The sequence below is a fragment of the Gymnoscopelus microlampas genome, assembly GCF_963454915.1.
Source record: "Gymnoscopelus microlampas genome assembly, chromosome: 19".
Classification (NCBI taxonomy): Eukaryota; Metazoa; Chordata; class Actinopteri; order Myctophiformes; family Myctophidae; genus Gymnoscopelus; species Gymnoscopelus microlampas.
This window is the reverse complement of record NC_139956.1, coordinates 47,877,450-47,902,717: the sequence shown is the minus strand read 5'-3', so window position 1 is coordinate 47,902,717 and position 25,268 is coordinate 47,877,450. Positions and strand designations below refer to the sequence as shown.

General features: G+C 41.3%; 1 protein-coding gene and 1 long non-coding RNA gene across 3 annotated transcripts in view; one reads left to right on the top strand and one right to left on the bottom strand.

Annotated features, from left to right (window-relative positions):
- Positions 1–24,615, bottom strand: part of LOC311035486 (scavenger receptor cysteine-rich domain-containing protein DMBT1-like) — a 40,643-nt gene extending 16,028 nt beyond the window's left edge. Inside the window, exons 1-3 of one of the 2 annotated variants that reach the window (XM_084043726.1) lie at positions 24,472–24,615; positions 21,401–21,471; positions 801–1,121 (exon numbers count right to left, since the gene is read on the bottom strand). In XM_084043726.1, the coding sequence (XP_083899852.1) occupies positions 801–1,121; positions 21,401–21,470 (391 nt within the window). In that variant the 5' untranslated portion in view covers position 21,471; positions 24,472–24,615. The remainder of the gene's footprint in view (positions 1–800; positions 1,122–21,400; positions 21,472–24,471) is intronic. The other variant, XM_084043725.1, reaches the window with a different exon arrangement.
- Positions 1–25,268, top strand: part of LOC311035488 — a 65,825-nt gene that overhangs the window by 14,678 nt on the left and 25,879 nt on the right. The gene's annotated exons all lie outside the window — the stretch shown is intronic.

Genomic DNA, 25,268 nt, shown 5'->3' with positions numbered 1-25,268 from the left:
TCCTTGTATCTCATTATACTGTGTGCTATTAATGCAGAGAAGAATAAAGCTGCTGTCACCACAAGAACCATGATCAACTCCAGGAGTTTAATTCAGACATGCAATGCAATTTTAAAGGTCCAGTGCAATGACATTTTTGGTCATTTTATTTTGAAGTTTCAGTCTGAAACAGCCTTGCAACCAATCCACCACATCCCTTCAGGCTATGGCACGGTAGAATCTCACTCACGTGGTACGCAGTGTTTTTGTTTGTAGCCTGCAGGAGCAGGCTGGCCAAGGGAGAAGAGACGGCCACTGTGCAGAATGTTTGTTGCCAAGTTGCTTATTTCTAACCTAAAATGTTTTCAGATACATATTTTAGTATTTTGCTGATTAAGTTTACAATGACTAATACACCGTCAGGATATCATCTTGACTGAGATTCAAAACGGAGTAGCTCTGTAATTAAAATCAGCTGTGGTTGGAGGAACGTGCAGCTATGGGAATCACACAGGTGAACAAAATCAAGATTCATTTATATTCATGAAAGTTGATCTATGTCATCACGCAGCACGTTTTCGTTCACAAGAAGTAACTAATATAGGCTTTTTAGGGACTTTTGATATAAAAATACATAAGAATGTTTTTTTTATATATTTTTGGGCATCTATTGTTAGGTATGTCCAAGTGATGACCACGGTTATGCAAAAAAATAAAAATAAAATCATATTTTTCATTTCACTAGACTAGACCTTTAACAAATGCCATCACACATACAAACACTGCAGTTAATAATATTATAATTATGTATTAATATTTACCCGAACAAACAACTCCAGCATCGTTATGGTGACCACAGCTGTTGATTCCAAACGCTAGATGGTGCATGTCGCACCGTGATAAACTAGATTCAGTGCCTGCACACTCAACATAATCCAGCCAGATGTTCCCTTCACCCTGTCCGAAGTGGGCCGACCGTGGTGCTGCCTGGGCCCATCCACAGTCCAACTCTTTACACACCACCTTAGCGTCACTCATGTCCCAACGATTGTCACACGCCGTCCCCCAGCTGCCATTATAGTAGATCTCCACTCTGCCAGAACAGTTGTTTGGGCCACCGACCAACCTCAATGCATAATCAGCTGAGTGAGAAAAAAAGAAGGGAAAAAAACATTAAAACATGAAGATTAGAAGACTCTATAAAATAAATATACCCTACATAATAATAATAATAATAATAATAATTATTATTATTATTATAATAATATTAATTATTATTGACTCCCTACTGCCTTGTGCAGCCGTATTACTGCGTTATTACTGAATCCCTACCGCCTCATGCAGCCACATTACTGTGTTATTACTCACTCCATATTGCCTCATGCAGCGTTATTACTAACCCTCTAATGCCTTATGCTGCCTTATTACTGACATCCCTACTGGCTTATGCAGCCTTATTATTGACTCCCTACTGCCTTATGCAGCCGTATTACTGCGTTATTACTGAATCCCTACCACCTCATGCAGCCATTATACTGTGTTATTACTCACTCCATATTGCCTCATGCAGCCTTATTACTAACCCTCTAATGCCTTATGCTGCCTTATTACTGATATCCCTACTGGCTTATGCAGCCTTATTACTGACATCCCTACTGCCTTATGCAGCCTTATTAGTGAATACATACTGCCTTACGCAACCTTATGACAGCGTTATTATTTATACTGCCTTATAATACTGCCTTATATTACTGTGTTATCACTGCCTCCATACTGCCTCATGCAGCTTTATAACTGACTTCCTAATGCCTTACTGAGTTACTTTCCACCACTGCCTCTTTTTCTCTCTCTTTCACTGACACGTGCTTTCGAATCACACCGCACTCTATCCGAAGTGCCTTTTAAAGGACCCCAATGGAAACAAGCCATAGTGCTATACAATACTATGCAAATAAACGAGTAGAAATAAAAATATGTAGAGTTACAGTAAACAGTTCAATTAAACTTCCATTCATAGGAAAATCATCCAGAAGAGAAAGGGGGGAAATAACTGTTAAAAGCAGCAGCAAACAGAATGGTGTTTTAAAAGGTGATCTAAAAGGCACTTTGGATAGAGTGCGGTGTGATTCGAAAGTATGCTTCACTGACACCTCTGCTATAGTGGTTTGTCCACTTGTGACTGAATGTAGGAATGAACACATGAACAGTAGAATACAGGCAGTGGTAGCCCCTGTTGCAGCCCCGGTAGCCTAATGGATAAGGCACTGGCCTCCTAAACCAGGGATAATGGGTTTGAGGTCCCATCGCAGAGTGGCGCAGCGGTGTGCTGGGCCCATAACCCAGAGGTCCATGGATCGAAACCATCCTCTGCTAACACAGTTTTGAACTAGAAAAGGGCGCTCCTCAGAGAACAGATCTCTGCCAGACTGTCTACACAGTGATGTGTCAGTCGTGAGGTGCAGCCATCTGGACACGAGGAAGTTCTGGGGGAAACTCTTTGCAGAGGTGGTGCCTCCAATGGGCCCAATTGAAAGCCCATTGGAAACGTGCACTCTATAGAAATCCCTGACCATGGTCCTTTGGTGAGTTTATTTTGCGCCCTTAATACTGACTCCCTAGAGTAGACCTATGCAGCCTTATTACCTATTTGGGCTGTATATACTTGACAACAAACTGGTAAGGTAAAAGCATGGCATTAAAGGTGATCAATAAAGTTAATCAAAGAACAAGATTGTATGGCAGTAGCGTCACATATTGCACTATTACTCTGGCAGTCAAAGAGTTAAAGGTTTTAAAGGTGTTAAAGGTTTAAAAGGTTTTAATTTTTCAGATCGGCCTGTTATAGCACCACCAGTAGGCCAATTTGTGCTAAACTAATTTTTGGATATCACTCCTACAGATTTTGTCCAAACCTCACGCAAATCGATACACAGTATCTCTATAGTCTTGTGATCTGTCCGATTTTCCATGACATTTTGCACATAGATTCCCACTAGGCCGAGGAAGAAATGCCACCCTTTTCACATTGGCCTGTTATAGCGCCACCAGCAGGTCTAATTTAGCAAAACACATTTTTCGAACAAAATGCCTCAAATCATGAATGCAGTGTCCGATTAGACTGAGAGAACGAGCCCCATCCATGGTCTCGAAGGGCGGAGCCAAACCCAGGCGCCCGGAGCAGTGCGGCGCCTCCTATTGCTTCACCAATCTATGTCCCCGCCTCCCCTCCCCTCCCCCCCTCCCCCCCGGTCTGTGCATGGAGCAGGCTGACGTCACCAAATTTAGAGCGACGCCCCTCTGCACTCTGGTTGGTTAGGAGTTAACAAGGTCCTAAGACCATCGTTCCTGCACCGTTCGCCCAGACTTTTTTTCTTTTGAAACAAAAAAAAAGGCTGGGTTTCCGAGGCTAGTGTCCGATTGAAAGGCCTAAGAATAATTAGCACCCTTCACATTGGCCTAGCTATTATAGCGCCACCAGGAGGCCACAATAACCTACCTGACCTGGCGGAGACCTGTGCTCCGAGGAGCACTTTTTCTAGTTATTCATGATTTTTTGCTAGTTTTGCTATTAGCTGTTAGTCGTGTACCTCCATAAAATGAAACAAAATTATAACTGTTGTTATAGAACTGGTGGATAAGAGAAGGAAACTGGCAACCGTCTTGTTCCATCTGGTACAAAAGTATTCAGAAATGTTAATACTTGTTCCATCACTGCAAAAATGTAATAAAGACAAAAATAAGAATTGAACAGGTAGGTAGTTAGTTGAAGCAGTACATATTTTAAAGCAAAATAAAATAATAATAGTCCACACTCCTTTGTGGTATGTGTCACTGTATATTTGCATATACAGTGACACATATAATATATATAACAGTTAAATGTTCTCTGCATTTAACACATCCTAAGTAACAGGAGCAGTGGGCGCTACGGGGGCAGCGCCTCAGGGAGTCAGGGGTCAAGTGTCTTGCTCAGGGACACTTTGACACATGGCTGAGGTCTGGAATGAAACCTGGGACCTCTGGCTTCCCGGGCAGGCTCTCTAAACATTCAGCTATGGCTGCCCAGATATACCTTTATTAGAGTGTAGTAACCAGTGCTGGAAATTGACAGAATTTACTGGGGGAACGTGGAATAGATTTATATATATATATATATGCTTATTTATGCTGTTTTGCTACAGCAAATCAAATCAAATAATATGAAATAAAATAAGCTGGTGTTATATAGCTGGTGAACAAGAGAAGTAAACTGGCACTAATAAATACAGCACAGTTTGAGGCGAAAACATGGTGAAGTTATGAGGAAGAGTATCAAACTGATGGTGGAGGTTGAATGACAAGGAAACAAATTTGCAAAAAATAAAATATAAATCCCCCTCTGTCTCTATCTATCAACTGAACATCAAGTTGAATAGCCAGTTTGTCAAGAGAGAGAACTGTGTAAAACATGATTGATAGTAGAATGTCCATGTTGCATGTGTGAAGCTTAAAAAAAAATCCAATAATCCATGTTCTGCACTGTGAAACAGTGAGTGTATGAGGAAGAAAACCACACTATGATGGTGGACGTTGTGTGACAAGGAAACAAATATATTTGCCAAAAGTTTCCCCTCTCTGTATCGTGTTCTATCTGTGAACATCAAGTTGAATATTTAGTTTTGGATAGACAAGTTATAGCGCAGAGGAGGAAGCAGTTCAAATCAAATCAAACTTTATTCATATTAGCACATTTACATACAACCAAAGATTGCCCAAAGTGCTGCACAGAAAGAAACAAAACCACTGAACATCAAAAGAATCATATACACACAGACATACATTACACATGGAAACAAAAAAGCAATAAACATTAGCAAACATGCTCATATATGATTAAAAGCAAGGGAAAATAAGTAAGTTTTGAGCAGGGATGTAAAAACCTCAATGACTGCACTGGAGTTAGTGTTTTGCTCAGGGAAACTTTGACACATGGCTGAGGCCTGGAATCAAACCTGGGACGTCCGGCATCCCAGGCGGGCTCTCTATTGCCAATTGAGAGACGAACCAGGGACAAGTTGGACAACGGAGTTGCGCTGTGGCGCATTGTGAGCTTGTAGATCGGCTATTTTTGACGGGATAGGGTTGGCAGCCCCCCTGTAGTAATTTGGCAGCCCCCCTGTAGTAACTCTGTGGACCCACTAGGGGTCCTGGACCCCCTGTTGAAGACCCATGGTGTACAGAGAAACCAGGAGGATATGTCCCAGTTGGACACTGCTGTCGATAGGTCAAAGGTTAAGGTCACAATCTTTATTTATAAGGCCTTGTGTGGTAAACTCCTTCAAGGGCCCCAAGAGCCCTTGGAGCCTTTGTCAGGGCCTCAAACCCAGCGAGAATCACTGCTGTAAATACAGAGGAGGGGCCCACACATTTGATATTTGATTAACCTAGACATTTCATTTTAGTAAATTGTCGATGGCCACGCTGCCCAGTTCCCCCGAAGCGTAAACTTCCTTTATATCTATCCTCGCTTTTGGAACCAAAGGTTACTGGACATTCAACACGTTCACGAACACGTTGAATGCTTGATTCTGATTGGTCAATCAGGTCGAGAAAAAAACTACACATACAAATCTTCACTTTCCTACATTACTAAATGCATGGTCAGGGACCACATGCAATACTTTCACGGAACACCAGTTGGAAAACTCTTTGCTTTAATGCATCTATTCTAGTGTTGCCATTATTTAAAATGTTGGGGGAGGGGCAGCATTTTGATTGATTTCTGCACTTTGGGGTCAAAGTGTTATTTTTACAGGGCCAGAGCTCAGCTCTGGACCTGTTTTGTTATTGGCAGTATTCTGTCACTTCTTCTTCTTCTTCTTCTTCTTTTCGCAGTTCTGGCTGAACCGTGCAGTCGCTTTTTACGAAACTCGGCCATATGGTAGATGGTCATGAAAAACGATCAAAAAATAATTCTCACAATCTCTCGTCCAAAGGTGGCGCTATAGCACTCAATTGAAAATGCCAACTTTGAACAGGTACAACTCATGCCCTGTTTGACCTACAGCCATGAAACTTGGATACACATATGCGTCTCCTCATGCTGAACAACTTTCACACTCTGACCTTTAGATCTCCCACCATTTTGAATTATATGAAAAACAGTCATTGGCTCCTAACTTCTGCATTTTTTCACTTGAAATTCCGCCGCCTAGAAGTTGTGGGCAGAGGTCCAAAGTTCAAGTGTTAAACGTTTCGTGCAGATTGCTCCAAAATCCTAGGATTCCATAGATTTTAACTATTGCAGTTTTATGAAAATTATTCATCTGCGCCTAAAACATACATGCAGACTCACATTTCTTTGAAACTTTGCAGAAATGTACAGGGTCATTCCAAATATCACTGAAACCAATCTTACTCCAATTGGCCAAAGGGGGGCGCTATAGCAATTTTTTGAAAAGGCAGACTTTAAACAGGCATAAGTCATGCCTCGTTTGGCCGAAAGTCGTGAAACTTGCTTACACATGTGCCTTGACTCATGAGGAACACATGTATTGATTTGACCATTAAGCTCCGCCCTTAGATTTTCCGCAATTTTGAGCAGTTTGAAAAATACTTGTTTTTGCCAGTTCTGGCTTAACCGTGCATACGCTTTTTACGAAACTCGGCCATATGATAGATGCTCATGAAAAACTACCAGGAAATAATTCTCACACTCATTCGTCAAAGGGTGGCGCTATAGCACTCAATTGAAAGTGCCAACTTTGAACAGGTACAACTCATGCCCTGTTTGACCTACAACCATGAAACTTCGATACACACATGCGTCTCTTCATGCCCGACAACTTTTGTGGTCTGACTTTTGACCTCTGACCTTTAGATCGCCCACCATTTTGAATTATATGAAAAACAGCCATTGGCTCCTAACTTCTGCATTTTTTCACTTATGGAAAATCCGCTCCCATCATTATGTCGGCAGAGGTCCAAAGTTCAAGTGTTAAACGTTTCGTGCAGATTACTCCAAAATCCCAGGATTCCATAGATTTTAACTATTGCAGTTTTATGAAAATTATTCATCTGCCCCTAACACATACATGCAAGACTCACATTTCTTTGAAACGTTGCAGTAATGTAGAGAGTCATTCCAAATATCACTGAAACCAATCTCACTCCAATTGGCCAAAGGGGGGCGCTATAGCAATTTTTTGAAAATGCAAACTTTAAACAGGCAAAAGTCATGCCTCGTTTGGCCGAAAGTCGTGAAACTTGCTTACACTTGTGCCTTGACTCATGAGCAGTGTTGGGCAAGTTACTTTTAAAAAGTAACTAGTTATAGTTATTAGTTACTGCTCCAAAAATGTAATTTCGTTACTTTACAGGTTACTAAATTATGAAAGTAACTAGTAACTAGTTACTTTACTTTACTTTTTTTTTAAATAAGAAAAAATGTATTAAAAAAAAAATATATATATATTATTTATATATTATTTGATAGGCTATACATAAAAACGTTTATTTGTTTCTTCTTCTTTAGAAATATTTTCTTTCACATCAGGATGTAATGATCATTACACTCAAAGCAATACAATAACCCTTACCCACCTATCTCCCACACTCCGTCCCCAGTCAGTTATCAGTTTGAATGAATTTGATGTCATTTGCATATAGATGTGAGTGGCCTTAATTTAACTGACAAAACCTTTTTTTTTTTTTTTAAATAAAAAACCTCTCACACTTATGCCAGTGTACTGTATTACACACACAAACACACACACACACACACACACACACACACACACACACACACACACACACACACACACACACACACACACACACACACACACACACACACACACACACACACACACACAAAGAGAGAGAGAGAGAGTTTTAGTGTTGCTCTGTGGCACAGTGAGAGAAAAGACCATTGTAGTCATTATGAAACGTAGTGGAACAATTAAACGTCTTTCTGCACAGTAGTGGCCCTGCTGCTTTCACTGCTATTTTGCTGACTAGTTCTCTGAAGGCAATAAACTCAACCGTTGCGATGGGAAGCATGTCCTCCTCAACAACATACCTGCCAATCAATCTGTTTAGTTGAGTCTGGGTGACATGCTGTGGCGATTTTAAAAAATCGTTTTTTGGCCGTCGTTTTTTGGCTCCATCACTGCTGGTGGAGTCTTCTTTGGCGACTAGTTTTATAACCCCATGTACTTTAGTTCAGGGACGCGGGAAGTACTTTAGAGCAAGGGGTGCTGGTAAACGGGACACATGCACGGGCGCGCAGCGCGCGTGCATGGGTCCCTCGTGCGCGCGCGCGATTTTTTTCGGGTCTCCCGCGGATAAAGTGACTTTTTTTGTTACTTTATGTCGGTTTTAGGGTTAGGGTTAGGGTTGGATTAGGGTTATGTGATTTAATTTTTTTCCCTCACAACGGCAGGGGGTGCTGCAGCACCCTCAGCACCCCACTTCCCGCGTCCCTGCTTTAGTTAGGTGCTTCAGGAGATTAGCATTGATGTTACTCGATGTGGACAATGTTTTCTGTCACTGCAATGTCTTTAGCGCCCTTTATCTCCACAAATTCTAAATAATGGTTATATTTCCAAGCTGCAAACTAACGCTGCGCTTTTGCTCAGCTGAGACTGTGTGTGTGTGTGTGTGTGTGTGTGTGTGTGTGTGTGTGTGTGTGTGTGTGTGTGTGTGGCAAGACCCGCCCAACTCTGTCTCTGATTGGCTTAGGCTGACATTTTACCCCCTGTTAACCAATCATCACTGCTCTCTCTCTGGCAACTTTCACTTTCTCAAGTTAGAGTGAGTGGGAGCGCTTGAATTTGCCTGTATCCATCCAAGCCTGCCTGTCCTGTTTAGATGACAGGCAAGCTGCTCCGCGGGGGAGAAAATTCAGTTGGATCACTTAATGTTTTTCAAACTGCTCAAAATTGCGGACAATCTAAGGGCGGAGCTTACTGGTCAAAGCGATAGATGTGTTCCTCATGAGTCAAGGCACAAGTGTAAGCAAGTTTCACGACTTTCGGCCAAACGAGGCATGACTTTTGCCTGTTTAAAGTTTGTATTTTCAAAAAATTGCTATAGCGCCCCCCTTTGGCCAATTGGAGTGAGATTGGTTTCAGTGATATTTGGAATGACTCTCTACATTGCAACGTTTCAAAGAAATGTGAGTCTTGCATGTATGTGTTAGGGGCAGATGAATAATTTTCATAAAACTGCAATAGTTCAAATCTATTTCCTCCTGGGATTTTTGAGTAATCTGCACGAAACATTTTACACATGAATTTAGGACCTTTGCCGACAAAACAAAAGCGGCGGATTTTCCATAAGTGAAAAAATGCAGAAGTTATGAGCCAATGGCTGTTTTTCATATAATTCAAAATGGTGGGCGATCTAAAGGTCAGAGGTCAAAAGTCAGACCACGAAAGTTGTCGGGCATGAAGAGACGCATGTGTGTATCGAAGTTTCATGGTTGTAGGTCAAACAGGACATGAGTTGTACCTGTTCAAAGTTGGCACTTTCAATTGAGTGCTATAGCGCCACCCTTTGACGAATGAGTGTGAGAATTATTTCCTGGTAGTTTTTCATGAGCATCTACCATATGGCCGAGTTTCGTAAAAAGCGTATGCACGGTTAAGCCAGAACTGGCAAAAACAAGTATTTTTCAAACTGCTCAAAATTGCGGACAATCTAAGGGCGGAGCTTAATGGTCAAATCGATACGTGTGTTCCTCATGAGTCAAGGCACATGTGTAAGCAAGTTTCACGACTTTCGGCCAAACGAGGCATGACTTATGCCTGTTTAAAGTCTGCCTTTTCAAAAAATTGCTATAGCGCCCCCTTTTGGCCAATTGGAGTGAGATTGGTTTCAGTGATATTTGGAATGACCCTGTACATTTCTGCTAAGTTTCAAAGAAATGTGAGTCTGCATGTATGTTTTAGGCACAGATGAATAATTTTCATAAAACTGTAATAGTTAAAATCTATCTCCTCCTGGGAGTTTTGAGCAATCTGCACGAAACGTTTAACACTTGAACTTTGGACCACTGCCTACAAAAACTTCCAACGGATTTTCCATAAGTGAAAAAATGCAGAAGTTAGGAGCCAATGACTGTTTTACATATAATTCAAAATGGTGGGAGATCTAAAGGTCAGAGGTCAAAAGTCAGAGGGTGAAAGTTGTTCAGCATGAGGAGACGCATATGTGTATCCAAGTTTCATGGCTGTAGGTCAAACAGGGCATGAGTTGTACCTGGTCAAAGTTGGCATTTTCAATTGAGTGCTATAGCGCCACCTTTGGACGAAAGATTGTGAGAATTATTTCTTGATCGTTTTTCATGACCATCTACCATATGGCCGAGTTTCGTAAAAAGCGACAGCGCGGTTCAGCCAGAACTGCGAAAAGTGGCAGAAGTGACAGAATAAAGCGAATAATAAAACAGGTCCAGAGCTGAGCTCTGGCCTCGTAAAAACACAGAAATTGGTGCTCAAGTGGTTAATGTAAATACACTTGACTGTAGTACCTACAGTCAAAAGTTATGCTAAAAGGATATAACATAAAAAGGTGAGGGGGCTTGTTTCCATTGTGGTTCATTATTGCACTCGATTCATCAGTAATACATAGAACGCACACGGCCCCTAATGATTACATATTAAAGGAATAGTTCAACAAAAAAAGTACTTATTTTCTATCAATTACAAACCCCATGAAGCCTTGAATTCATGGAGATTTTTTTGTTATTGACGTATTGCTGAGCCAATAATTTGGTGTATTTCCAGTAGGAGACACAAATAGACTCATTTGAGTCTCCTACCGGATACATTAGCATCTTTCCGCCGGTAATGACATTATTGGCTTAGTAATGCGACAAAAACAAAAATATCTCCACGAATTCAATGCTTCATGGGGTGTGTAATTGATAGAAAATAAGTCATTTTTGGGGTGAACTACTCCTTTAATGGTGATGTGTCTATCAGGTATCTTCACTGCTCCGCTGAAGGGAGCGTTCCAGTTCACCTTCACAACGCTCGGCTTCAGTAATTACTACTCCGGGGCCAGGCTGTTGAAGAACGGCCATCAGCAAGTCACCACCTGGCAAAAAAAAGGAGAACATCACACCGGCAGCACCAGCGGAGCAGTGATTCTGTCACTCAAGGCCGGGGACAAAGTGAATTTGATCACTTGGGGGAACGATTTTCAAGTATATGACAATGATAACCACCACACTACTTTCAGTGGCTTCCTGCTCTTCCCACTGTAGACTGTACTGTCTGTAGACCAAAAGTGTTCTCAACCTTTTCAGGCCATGATCCCCCCCCCCCCCATATTTGAACTGGGGACCCCCCACCATGACAAGCACTTGGAATTAATTGTAAGCATTACATTTAGTTTGACTCGGTTCCACAGATACATATTGTAAAATATTGTGTGGCGTTGTGAACTTGTAGATCGGGTATTTTCACAATGTTTACCTCTTTCTTACGTGACATTTGACAATTTGACCAATGTGGTCCTAATAAGACCTTAAAAGTAATTTGATTGTAACTTTATAAATGTGCAGATACCCTCCGCAGCCAATGTTGGGGTCTTTGACATGAAGAAGTGTGAGAACCACTGGTCTATGCAGTTGAACACAGGAGGAAGTGTGGAAAATAATGTTTTTTTCAGATAAAACACCTTATATCCAACAAGTAGTGAAGCCTTTCTTGCCTTTCTTTTATAATTAGACTTAAAGGGGTATTTCACTTTAAAACACGTCTGGGGTCATTTTAACTTCTACTCTGGCTTTTGTGTTTCACCCAGGACAGTTTGTTTTAAGTTGCTTGATTCAGTATTTAAATATTTGATATTAATTTTAATATTCATGACACTCCCCTTCCAATATAAACCCATTGTAACTTCAAACTCCATTTTAACCATTCCGGTGACTGATATTATCCTAATGCATTGTTTGTTCAATTACTTTTTTTCATTTTTAAATATCTACACATGTTTAGTTTTAGTTTTTAGTTTTATTAAACCATTACATACATATTGAATGTATAACTTTAAACTGGTCTGGGGTGAAACACAAAATTCAGAGTAGACATTAAAATGACCCCAGCAGTGTTTTGAAGTGAAATATCCCTTTAATTGACCTTGCCTAATCTTTTTGATGTCATCCTATTGTTCATGTCCTACTGGTTGTTTGGGTCTTACATTAAAGTACATTATTCTGGTGTGTTTTCCTTCTAAATAAATAATCCACTGTGCATTTAAGTTGTGTGGCCGGCCTCCCTTCAATCAAGTACACCATTTTGTTTTTTTAGCACAAGGACCCCTCAGCTGAGAGAGATAGATGAAGCAGGGACCCCCAATACATATTGTATCACATTGTGTAGATTCAACTTTTTCATAGATAGCCTCATAGACTTGTTTGACAGCAAAATCATCAATGTTGTATAGATTAATGTTTTTTGTTTGTTTGTTTGTTTACACATTTTATGTTCTATTAATATGTTGGCAATGGTGGAAAAACTATTCACAATTGTTTTCACAAGTAAAAGTATCAATACTGCAGTGTATAAAAACTGTCAGGTATCGGCAGAGTATTTATGTGACCTGTGTATGCAAATGATAGGCATGTTTGCTGTGTAGCTGTGTGTGAATCCACGGAGACGATTGGTGGGGTTACTTCACATTTCGGAGAAGTTCCTCCTCTTGGCCGTATTCCGCTTCTTCATGTTGAAAAACAGGTGGGGTGAAGCTCCGCCACATTTATCAACAGCCGGCAATTTGTACGCTGTAAGTCACATGGTACACCTGCTTGATAAATCACACGTGGACGTGGTCGTAAACTGATTCCTGGGCTCTAATTTAAGCTGGATTGTAGGTTTCATTGAGAAAATAGGGCTTCAGCAGTGCACTGCCACAGGACTAGAGATTACATTGTTGCGGATTGTACTGCTCAGCAATGCATGTTTTTAACAATCTCGAGGTCTTACCAATGCACAGACATTTTAACAGGTCATCTGTTGTTGGCTGTTGAACATGAAATAAGGCCTTTGATTTTATACTTTTTCCCTGTATGACGGTGATTGAACAAGTTAGATTTGAGTGTGAAATTGCACTGTTGGCAATGACCACAGGGCTATTTGCCAGATGGAATAGCGCTCGGAAAATGTGAGGATGCTGGGGGAGGTAAGTCGGCCCTTACCAACATATTGAGCAGATTGGGGGGCCTCTTGTGTACCACCTGGGGGGGATGAGGCAAACACTTTTTAAGAACAGGGTCTGTGTAAAGGACCCACAGTATATACTTTTATTTTTGTATGTTTATTTTTATGGTTGACAATGCGAAGACAGGTAGTCCCTTATTTTGAAGACATTGTGCCAGCTGCTGGGAATCAGTTGATTGGGACCCAGCTCAGCTGTGGCACGGGGGTAAAAACAGTTTAAAAAAAAGTTTGTGTTTGTTACGGACGGAAAGGATGGATGGCTAATAGTGGAGCGGCTAAATGCTTTTTATTGGCAGAATCTTTCAGTTGATGATACAAGCGTGAAAATTGGCATGAGCACTCTCCATGGGTCACTTGACAAGAAAATTGTCCGAGGCAGTTGTAATTTCAAGATGGCGGCCATTTTTCAAGATGGCCAACACTTTAGTGGAGCAATTAAGTTATATAATGGTTCATTTGGTGATACAAGCATGGAAATTGGCATGAGCAGTCTCGGTGGGTCACTTGACAATATGCCACCCACAGCTACTTGAAATTTCAAGATGGCGGCCATTTTTCAAGATGGCCGACACTTTAGTGGAGCATTTAAGTTATATAATGGTTCATTTGGTGATACAAGCATGAAAATTGGCATGAGCCGTCTCTGTGGGTCACTTGACAATAAGCCACCCACAGCTACTTGAAATTTCAAGATGGCGGCCATTTTTCAAGATGGCCACCACCTTAGTGGAGCGGTTAAGCTTAAGAAATCATTTAGTTGGTGATACAAGCATGACAATTGCCATGAGCCGTCTCAAAATGTCATTTGACAAGAAACCCCACAACCACCACTTGAAATTTCAAGATGACTGCCGCCCGCCATGTGGATCTTTAAATGATACCTTTTTCTCATAGAAATGTATTGGGTTGGGGGCACGGTGGTGCAGTCGGTAGCGCTGTCGCCTCACAGCTAGAAGGTCCTGGGTTCGATTCCCACAGGGGACGCTGTGGCCACTGGGGGCGTGTTCTCTCCTCTGCGTCATCAGCGCCCATACCCTAGGCGGGGTTGGCGAAAGGGCCTTTCTGTGTGGAGTTTGCATGTTCTCCCTGTGTCTCCTAGGGTAGGTACCCTCACAAAAACATGCAGTAATCCTGGTCACTATACTGCCTCCCCCTGGCCAGCCGGGGCGCCTGATGGAGGGGAAGGGAACTGGTTGGAATAACGTGTTCCTTCCACGCGCTACGTCCTACCAGGGAAACTCTCCCCTGTCAGGTGACAAGAAGGTCAGTTGGCTCTCACGCATTGAAGGAGGCATGAGCTCGGCCCTGGCCTCCCTAGGTTGGCAGAGGGAAGGTAGTGCCCAGGATTACATAGACAATTGGCACTGGGTGTTAAAAATAGGGTTACAAAATCGTGGTATAAAAATGTAAGTTTAAAAAAAAAAAGAAATGTATTGGGTTCCTCAAAAAGCTCTGTCAAGAGAGGTTGTTTGACTGTGTTTTGTCTGACTCCTCGCCCACAACCTGTCCAGTTTGGTAAAACCTGTAGGAGTTGCCTCCCACTGGCATAGCTCTCAGGGTTCACTGAGGTACACAAGCTCCCTTACCACGACAAGGTAACAGTCACAAGGGAGGATTTATGTTTTATTTTTTAACTAACAGCCATTACATGTGTCAAATAAATACTAAGAAATGGGGAAACAAAAAATATGACTAAAAAATGAGCACAGTTGTGGTGCTGATTAGCACAGTTGTGGTGCTGAATGGACAGTGCTCCAACATTATAATTGAGCAATGGCTAATACTGAATGGCAGTAGCCACAGAACCATGACAAACCTATACTAAGGAACTAAACTGAAAATGTGCTTCACTGTTACGTATGGCAGTGGAAGGCAGTGGAAGCAATGTTACAAAGTAACAACTGAAAATTACACACTAATAGGCCTACACTTGAAAACACAGAGGACAACGGGGAACAACTCTGGCAAAATAAACATGCAAATAGGTTCTAGCAGGGGCAACTACATAGGCATGTGCAACTGAGTCCATATCTGAAGCACTTACACCTTCCAGTACATGCCTTGGTGCACCCACATTTGGTCAACTCCCAACAACTCTCCGCAATAGGTGGAAGTGGAGTCCAGAAGACTTTCCACTTCTCGTCCTGTTCCACCCATCCCCAGTCAGATGGGCTCGGCATTTGTGGATGTCGCTTCAATGCCTGTCCCCACACGTATCCAGCCTCATAAGAAGCACGTTTGGCATGCTCTTTGAGTGCTGCTTGAGTTGGTGGGATCAAGTCATTATGTCTTTGCTTTCTGGCAAAGAGATCAAGATGTAGATGCTCTCTTTTGGGCCCTTTCCAGCTCTGTGTTGTTGAACCTAAGTTTACAGCTTAAATTATATTTTGCTCTGTTTCTTGTCAATGTGCTTTCTATGCCATCACCTTCATCTAGTCGGGTTAGACTAAGTAAGATAGGCAGAGCATTGATCTTATGAAATAATGGAACATTTCTTGCAATGGTATCATAACCAGTACGATCTTGCTCTCTGTTGAATAAACTCGGCTGAATGAGTTTTTCCTTGGTGACCTGCTGACAAATTAAACATCTGTCCCAGTTAGTTTTCTCAACTGTTATGATGGCTTCTGCCATGTCTGCAGCATAGGCATAGGCATAGGCCGAGGGTTTATCCTTTTACCACCTTTTACCAAGCACTTTGATGTATGGGATACAACTAAGTTCGTGCCTTAACCCTACACTTAGTCCGATCGTTCATCCAATGCCATTTAAATCCCGTGCGATCTCAACAAATCAACACAACTGTATTGTGATGTGTTAAAAGTTGTTCTTTAGCATAATAACAATAATCGTATAATTGCCCTTAATGAAAAAAAAACATACATTTCTATGAGAAAATGTATCTTTTGAGGATCCAGGGGGCGGCCATCTTGAAAATAGAAATTTCAAGTGGATGTGAGTGTTTTCTTGTCAAGCAACCCTTAGAGACTGCTCATGCCAATTGTATCACCAATTAAACCATTATATAACTTAATTGCTCCACTAAAGTGTTGGCCATCTTGACAAATGGCCGCCATCTTGGAATTTCAAGTAGCTGTGGGTGGCCTATTGTCAAGTGACCCACAGAGACTGCTCATGCCAATTTTCATGCTTGTATCACCAAATAAACCATTATATAACTTAATTGCTCCACTAAAGTGTTGGCCATCTTGACAAATGGCCGCCATCTTGGAATTTCAAGTAGCTGTGGGTGGCCTATTGTCAAGTGACCCACAGAGACTGCTCATGCCAATTGTCATGCTTGTATCACCAAATAAACCATTATATAACTTATTTGCTCCACTAAAGTGTTGGCCATCTTGAAAAATGGCCGCCATCTTGGAATTTCAAGTAGCTGTGGGTGGCCTATTGTCAAGTGACCCACAGAGACTGCTCATGCCAATTTTCATGCTTGTATCACCAAATAAACCATCATATCACTTAACTGCCCACTAAGGTGTCGGCCATCTTGAAAAATGGCCGCCATCTTGAAATTACAACTGCCTCGGACAATTTTCTTGTCAAGTGACCCATGGAGACTGCTCACGCCAATTTTCACGCTTGTATCATAAATTGAAAGATCGTAGCACTTAGCTGCTCCGCTATAAGGAAAGGACAGTTAAGGAGAAAACAGACATCAAGGGTACACTAGCAAACTTTGGAACTGACGACGGACTTAATATTTGAGTTGTTAAAAAAATTACCTGGTATGAGGCAATGAAATGTTTCTCTGGAAAGGAGGTAACATCTCGGAACACTTGAGGCGTTCACAGGATCAAACCTCTTAACCGATTAAGATCCTGCGGCCGATTTTACGAATGCCTTCTAAATCAATGTTCCATGGCTTGGGTATTGTAGTCTTCATTGGAGCTGCAGATCTGTGTAATGCGGTTGAATTGGGATATGGGGAGGTTCCTTTCAAGAGAAAGGGGATGGTATGAGTCATCATGCAGTAGGGAATTTCTGTCTATAGATTTCCGGTACAAGTGAGCTTTTTCCTTGATTATTAAAACTAGACCATACCCGTCGGGGGATATGAGCACCCAAAATATGTGCAATGTGGGTAATGCGCTGTGCACAGACAGTAGATCAGGGATAGAAAATGACTTGGTACCTGCAACACTTGCAACACACACGCACGCGCGTTCCGTCGCCGCGGAGCCACAGAATCATAAACAGTTCCAACAGCCGGAGCCGTCCCTCGTCGCGAACACACACACACACACACACACACACACACTAGGGGTGTGCCGATACACTAAACGATACGATACGCACTTTTTTTATTATGAAAATATATGGAGGAGAAAAAAAGAAAATGCAAACAAATAATGTTTTTGCATTATTCAGACATGCAAACTTGTAGCTTTTCAGCTACAATAGCCGTTTTGAATCCAAATAGTATGACACCTGACCCGAAAAAAAAACATGTTGTCACTCTTTTCACTTCGGGGCCGTTTGCATGCCTGATTATTATGATTGTAAAAAAAAATATATATATATTTTTTTCAAAAACGTTTTTTTTTTTTCAAAAACGATACATATCGTCGCGAAAACGTATCGCGATATATCGCGGGACGATATATCGGCACACCCCTAACACACACACACACACACGGACAAGCACGGACCCGCACGTGCGCGCATCCCGTCGCCGCGTCCTGGACCCACAGTCACAGTGAACACACATGAGAATAGGTCCCATAGCCCAAATTATTGTCTCCGCCAGGCCGAAAGGCATGGCGAGAGAGTATGTTTTGCCCCCTGTCCGTCCGTCCGTCCGTCCGTCCGTCCGTCCGTGTGTGTGTGTGTGTGTGTGTGTGTGTGTCATTCTGTCTTGTGTACAGCTAATCTCCGGCACCGTTGGCTTGATCGCAGCGAAACTCAGCACACACACTCCCTGGATGCCACAGCAGAACCTCTGCCCCAAATTTTTCACATGGGCCTTTTATAGCGCAACCAGGAGGCCGCTTTGTGCAAAACATATTTTTTGACAGTACTCCTACAGATTTTGTCCAAAAATCATGCAAATCGGTACGCAGTATCTCTATAGTCATTAAACAAAACTGGTCTTTCACATTTTTCATATTCCATCCTGATTGGCTAAAAATGGCTTCCAATGTTTACAGGAGTGCTCCGTTTTGAACAAAATGCCTCAAATCATGAACACAGCATGCAATTTCCGTGACTTTTTGCACGCACATTCCCATTAGGCCGAGGAAGAAATGCCACTTGAACATTTTCAAATCAGCCTCATGGTGGCACTATAACAGGCCGATTTGTGTTTTTACCTATAACTGCACCAATCTGTGTAACACTTTGTATGCGTACTCCCTAGAGGTCAAGGAACAACTTTTGCCCTGCATTTTTCACTGCCTATTATAGCGCCACCACGTGTAAAACACGTTTTTTTATATTACCCCTTCAGATTTTATCAAAATTTCACGCACATCGGTAAACATGATCTCTAAGTCATGTGATCAAGATGGATGTGTCTGATATTTCATATTCCATCCTAATTGGCTAACATTGGCTTCCAAAGTTTGCAGGAGAGGTCCGTTTACAACAAAATGCCTCAAATAATGCGTGCAGTGTGCGATTTCCGTGAATTGTTACACACACATTCCCACTATGCAGAGGAACAAATCCCACCCTTTTCACATTGGCCTATTATAGCGCCACCATGAGGCCACAATAACCTACCTGACCTGGCGGAGACCTGTGCTATGAAACAAAATTATAGCTGTTGTTATAGAACTGGTGGATAAGAGAAGGAAACTGGCAACCGTCTTGTTCCATCTGGTACAAAAGTATTCAAAAATGTTAATACTTGTTCAATCACTGCAAAAATGTAATAAAGACAAAAATAAGAATTAAACAGATAGGTAGTTAGTTGAAGCAGTACATATTTTAAAGCAAAAGAAAATAATAATAATATAGTCCACACTCCTTTGTGGTATGTGTCACTGTATATTAGTGACACATAACATATATAACAGTTAAATGTTCTCTGCATTTAACACATCCTAAGTAACAGGAGCAGTGGGCGCTACTGGGGCAGCGCCTCAGGGAGCAGTTAGGGGTCAAGTGTCTTGCTCAGGGACACTTTGACACATGGCTGAGGTCTGGAATCATACCTGGGACCTCTGGCTTCCCGGGCAGGCTCTCTAAACATTCAGCTATGGCTGCCCAGATATACCTTTATTAGAGTGTAGTAACCAGTGCTGAAATTGACAGAATTTAGACTACTGGGGGAACATGGAATATATATATATATATATATATATATATATATATATATATATATACATACTTATTTATGAAGGAGTACTGTACATGCTGTTTTGCTACAGCAAATCAAATCAAATAATATGAAATAAAATAAGCTGGTGTTATATAGCTGGTGGACAAGAGAAGTAAACTGGCACTAATAAATACAGCTAAGTTTGAGGTGAAAAAATTGTGAAGTTATGAGGAAGAGTATGACAAGGAAACACATTTGCAAAAAATAAAATATAAATCCCCCTCTGTCTCTATCTATCAACTGAACATCAAGTTAAATAGCCAGTTCGTCAAGAGAGAGAACTGTGTAAAACATGATTGATAGTAGAATGTCCATGTTGCATGTGTGAAGCTTAAAAAAGAATCCAATAACAGTGAGTGTATGAGGAAGAAAACCACACTATGATGGTAGATGTTGCGTGACAAGGAAACAAATATATTTCTATTATATGACTCTCTGTATCTTGTTCCATCTGTGAACATCAAGTTGAATATTTACTTTTACATTAACCACTTCAACCCTAGCAACCCTATCCCGTCGAAAATAGCCGATCTACAAGCTCACGATGCGCCACAGTGCAACGCATTGTCCAACTTGTCCCTGTTTCGTCTCTCAATGGGTCCTTGGCCACAGAGAGCCCGCCTGGGAAGCCGGACGTCCCAGGTTTGATTCCAGGCCTCAGCCATGTGTCAAAGTTTCCCTGAGCAAAACAATAACTCCAGTGCAGTCATTGAGGTTTTTACATCCCTGCTCAAAACTCACTTATTTTCCCTTGCTTTTAATCATAATGTGAGCATGTTTGCTAATGTTTATTGCTTTTTTGTTTCCATGTGTAATGTATGTCTGTATGTATATGATTCTTTCATATGTGTAGTGCTATCGACCCTACTTCTTCCAATAACGGACCACTTTTTTTCACCGATAAAGTATAATTTTGGACCGCGACAGAGGGGTGCAGCGAACTTGAGCCACGAGAAGCACCTCGCGAGTTGCCGTGCTGAACGTTGCGAAGTTCGCTTGAGCCTACTCAGCCCAGTCCGAGTTATGTACCGATAGGCACAGAATCGTAAATTATCGGCACCCCCTAGGCAATGCCAGCACTGAGCATTATTTTTCCACCACAGAGTACTGCATGACTAGGGGCGAAGCAGGGGGGCGTATTACTACAACTAGGTCGGAAAGCAGGGCTCGCGTCCCAGAGACAGAAGGAACTGCACTAGCGTTAGCATGACAGTGAAGAAAGACGCAGAGGAGAATCAACACCAAACGTTTTTTTTTGGGCTATAATCGATTATGTCACGTCACTGCATCGCAAAATCGTGCACGGCCGCATCGCGATGCATTGTAGAATCGATCATTTTCAACACCTCTACTGACTTGTTCACCCCACTAATATTACCAGGCAGTCCAAGTCATGCAAGATGTCTGTAGTATACCTGGTTTCTGGTTCTCTTTACCTAATCCCAGTGTTACTATCCGCTTAATCTTTTAGATTGTTTTACAACTAGTTTTATTTGTTACTGCTATAGCTGTATCTTGTTCTGTATCCTGTGTTTCTAACGGCTCTACCGCCATGAACAACAGAATTTCCCCATCTGATCTATAAAGGTCTGTCTGTCTGTCTGTCTATGACCTCAACCGATGACTTCACAAAAGTCGTGTCTGTGTATCACCTACATACTAGCGTCATGTCCAGGGGATGTACTCGTACATCAAGCTGCCTCACGCTACAGAAACAGGAGATAGGCTCCTGCCCTACGGGCCTCATGGCTCGGCAAGGCTTACTTATGTATCAGCTACTAACTGGTTGAGCAACCATGGAACCATCTAATATTAATGTTAAGCATCATAATCAATCTATTCTAATATGAGGACAAAAGAGGCAGTTTACCTGGGTCAGCAGTAACAGTCTGTATGAACAGGACCAACACAACACCTGACACTCTCACCATGGTCCACATCCTGAAGATCAGACACAGCAATAGTCAGACTACAGCAATGCAAAGATGGCCCCTAATGTTCACATTTAACCCATTAAAAAAAGCATCTGTGTCATTTTAGATTCTAGCAATGGCTATTCAAAAATAGCAGATACAAGATCACAGTGCATCACTTCATCTGCTATTTTTTTTAAACATTTTTGGAAAATATCGAAAATTATTTTTTGTTTTCTTTTACACAGATCTTGATTATTATTATTTTTTTACACACAAATCTTATCTTCCCTGGCACAAAAGAAAATTCAGATGGGGGTCCGTGGGACAAAAGAGTTTGAGAACTATACAGATTTAGAAGGCATTTGTAGAATTGGCCTCAGGTCTTAAAGGGTTAACATGATATTCATATTCAGTTATTTTATGCCTATTTATGCCTATTTTATGCACCATATTTGCAGGTTAATCAGATTTTAGATCAGTGCATCTCAATCTACACCAGTTCATCTACATGAGACATGCTAGATTTTTTCTTTTTTCCCCTTTTTGTCAACAATCCTGCAATCATTATCCACTTTAAAGCCTCACTATGTAACTTTTAAGGAATAAAATGTAATAATTTTCATTTTGTCACAAAGTGCTTGACAGAAGAATCCAAAATGCAAAGACAAATCCACAATACAATCCACAATACATCACAATAACATAAATAATGACATAAGTTACATAACATTAAGAGTGCTGGGGGTTGAAAGCAGCTTCATAAAGATGAGTTTTCAAAAGGGATTTAAAACGGGGCAGAGATTCAGCAAGCCGTATCTCCTCAGGCAAGGAAAGCAAAGGCACGTTCACCTTTTCTTTTTAGGTGGCACTTTGTAATGTTCAGCAGTGCCTTGTCCAAAGATCTGACATGGCACTGCTAAGTACAATACAACTTATACAATTGGGGTGGTTGTATTTTGTCTCCATGCTCTTCGAGACATTTAGATCGTGTCAAAGGTCATGTTTCACGAATCTTACGCATTTTGACCTGATGGTTAAGATTAAAGGGACTACACCATGAATTTTAACTTTTCCTTCTTTTTTTTTGTGTGTTTTTGGTCTCCCCTACTTCTCTTCTATCCCAACACACCCCAGTTTGAACACTCAGGCTTTCAAAGCATATCTGGGGTTTTCTGTAAATTGGTCTCAAAACAGACCAAACTGATTTTCACCCGAACGTGAGGTCACGTTCGGTACAATCCCTCCCGTTTTTTCAGTTCCAACTTTTTTTCTTAGATATTGTTTTTTTTTTACTTTTTCCACACAGAACCAGGAGATAACATGCATACAAACTGGATCAATAGCGCCCCGTGCCAAACAGGACAATGTGGTATTGCAGGTGAAAGTGCTTTATAAGCCAGAGAGAAGTTAGTTGGAATGAGTATATCTGAGGCTTGATTTAGGCTCAAACCTTTCGAAAAACGTTTGAGGAACATAAGCAATATGATATTAAATATATATATTTTTTTTTAATTCATGGTGTAGATCCTTTAAATGTATCCCCCGAGCAAGCAGGCTCTATTAGCTCAATGGAAAAACATTCAGCACTTGCGCAGGAAACCAGGTTCAAATCCAGAGTAGAAGAGGAAAGTTACATAGTGCTGCTTTAAACCTGGGCAATATGAAGAAATCTTAACTAGACACCATTAGGGTCCTTAAAACTGTTTTTTTTTCTTTCCAAGTGCCATTCGGGTGCAAGGGGACCTACCTCCCCTACTACAGTGGTTCTCAACCTTTTCAGGCCGCGACCCGTCAAAATAATCATATCTAAATTGGGGACCCTCCAAAATAATCATATTTGAACTGGGGACCCTCCAAAATACTCATATTTGAACTGGGGACCCCCACCCTGACAGGCACTTGAAATGGACTGAAAATGCCACTGTGCGAGGTCTCCAACTTTAGTCAAAAATAAAGGTTTTGAGTTAGCTATTCATTTAAAAAAAGGCAGTTCTGTGTTGTTGAAAGACTATTCTCCACGATGGGAAACGTCTCACAGTGGAGTAAATGTTATTTACTTGTTATTTACTCCACTGCGCTCCCTACAAATCTGGTCAATGGTCATTTATATTGACCAGATCTGTAGAGGGCGCAGGTGAGTAATTAAAATAATTCTGGCGGACATATTTTATTTTATTTCCAAAAAAGTGTATTACACAGAGAAGGTGGGGTGCTGAAAGGCTCCCCACCCTGGAGAATAGACTTTCAACAACACAAAACTGCGTTTTTTAGTACGAGTAACTAAATAGTTTTGTTTATTTTTACTAAAGTTGGAGACCTCGCACGGCAGTGGAATTTTCAGAGCGTTAGAGAGAACTCACTAAACGCCTCGCCATCCAAGGCTACTAAAATAGCATGCATCCCCTGGAGGCCTGGACACGCCCTTCTCAGTCTTTCCCTAGCCCTGAAACATGACTGTCATACCATGACAGACAGTACATGTTCCTGTTTTTGGAAAATGTTACATTTACAACCAGTAAATCAACATAAACGTTCAGATTTCAAATATAAAGTGCTGACACCACGGCCACGGATGGTACAAGTTAAAACGCACGGGTCTAAGTACCCGTACCTTCCGTTTTGTTCAATAAAAAGCGTTTTAATCCGATCGCCAGCCATATTCTTCGAACATTCTCCATGTACTTTCAACTACGCGCCCCTATCGGTCGGGAGGTGTATTGCACCCTGATACATTATAAAACAAATAATGAAAATAAAAATAAATGGCTGGAGATCGGATTAAAACGCGTTTTATTAAACAATACGGACGGATTTGGGTACTTAGACCCCAGGCGCTTTAACTTGTAACATCAGTGGCTTTGGTGTAAGCATTTTATATTTGTAATCTGAACGTTTATGTAGATGTGGTTGTAAATGTCATGTGAACCATGGCTAGACGTCTTTCCCCAAATATTCCCCAAATTAAAGAAAGAAGCCTAAAAATTATATATATTTTTTTCATTTAACATATTTAAATGATCGTTACCTGCCACAGATGTGTTGTAATATCTGCTGGTCCAAATGATATGGGAAATAAATATGTCAATAAATCCACAGAGATGATTTTACGATAAGAACATTGTGTTAGAATGATAAATATTACAGCCCTGGCATAAGACTTTCTGCGTCGCCGCCACTGTTGCCATATTTTGTGAGAGAAATAAGCAACCAGGTCTAGAAAAACAAGCCAAACTATTTACAAGGTGCTGTAAAAATGCACAGTAGTCTAGAACATTTTCGAAAATTGGAAATACTCCACTATAAGTAAAAAAAATACCTCAGAATTGTTCTTATAAGTACAGCACTTGAGTACATAATAAATTAGGCTACTTAGTTACTTAACACCAATGCATGTCACCAGGCGTCCCACAGATGTGTTCAGACGTAGCAACTCTGTTTCGATTCAGAGCCCGCCTACTGGTATCCGGTCATTTCCAGGCACACATTGGTGAACGCACACAGACGGTTTCCGTATCCGTTCCAGACCCGGATGTGGACACTACAACTCAAAAAGCGATTTGTGTTCAGATCCAGCCGTTGAAAGCGAAAGTAAAACGCTCAGTACTCTGGATGAACAATGAAGCGTTCGAAAATAGCAGACCTACAATCCCACATGGTGTGTGGTCTTGTAGGTCTGCTATTTTGGCAAAGCATACACGTTACTACTTGTCAGCGCTTGGTTTTAGCATCATGCTGCTGTCATCAGTGTTGCCATGTCCGCTTATTATAAGCGACTTTGGGGTTGTTTTTCTGTGTAGTTGCTTGTTGCGGACGTTTTTGGGG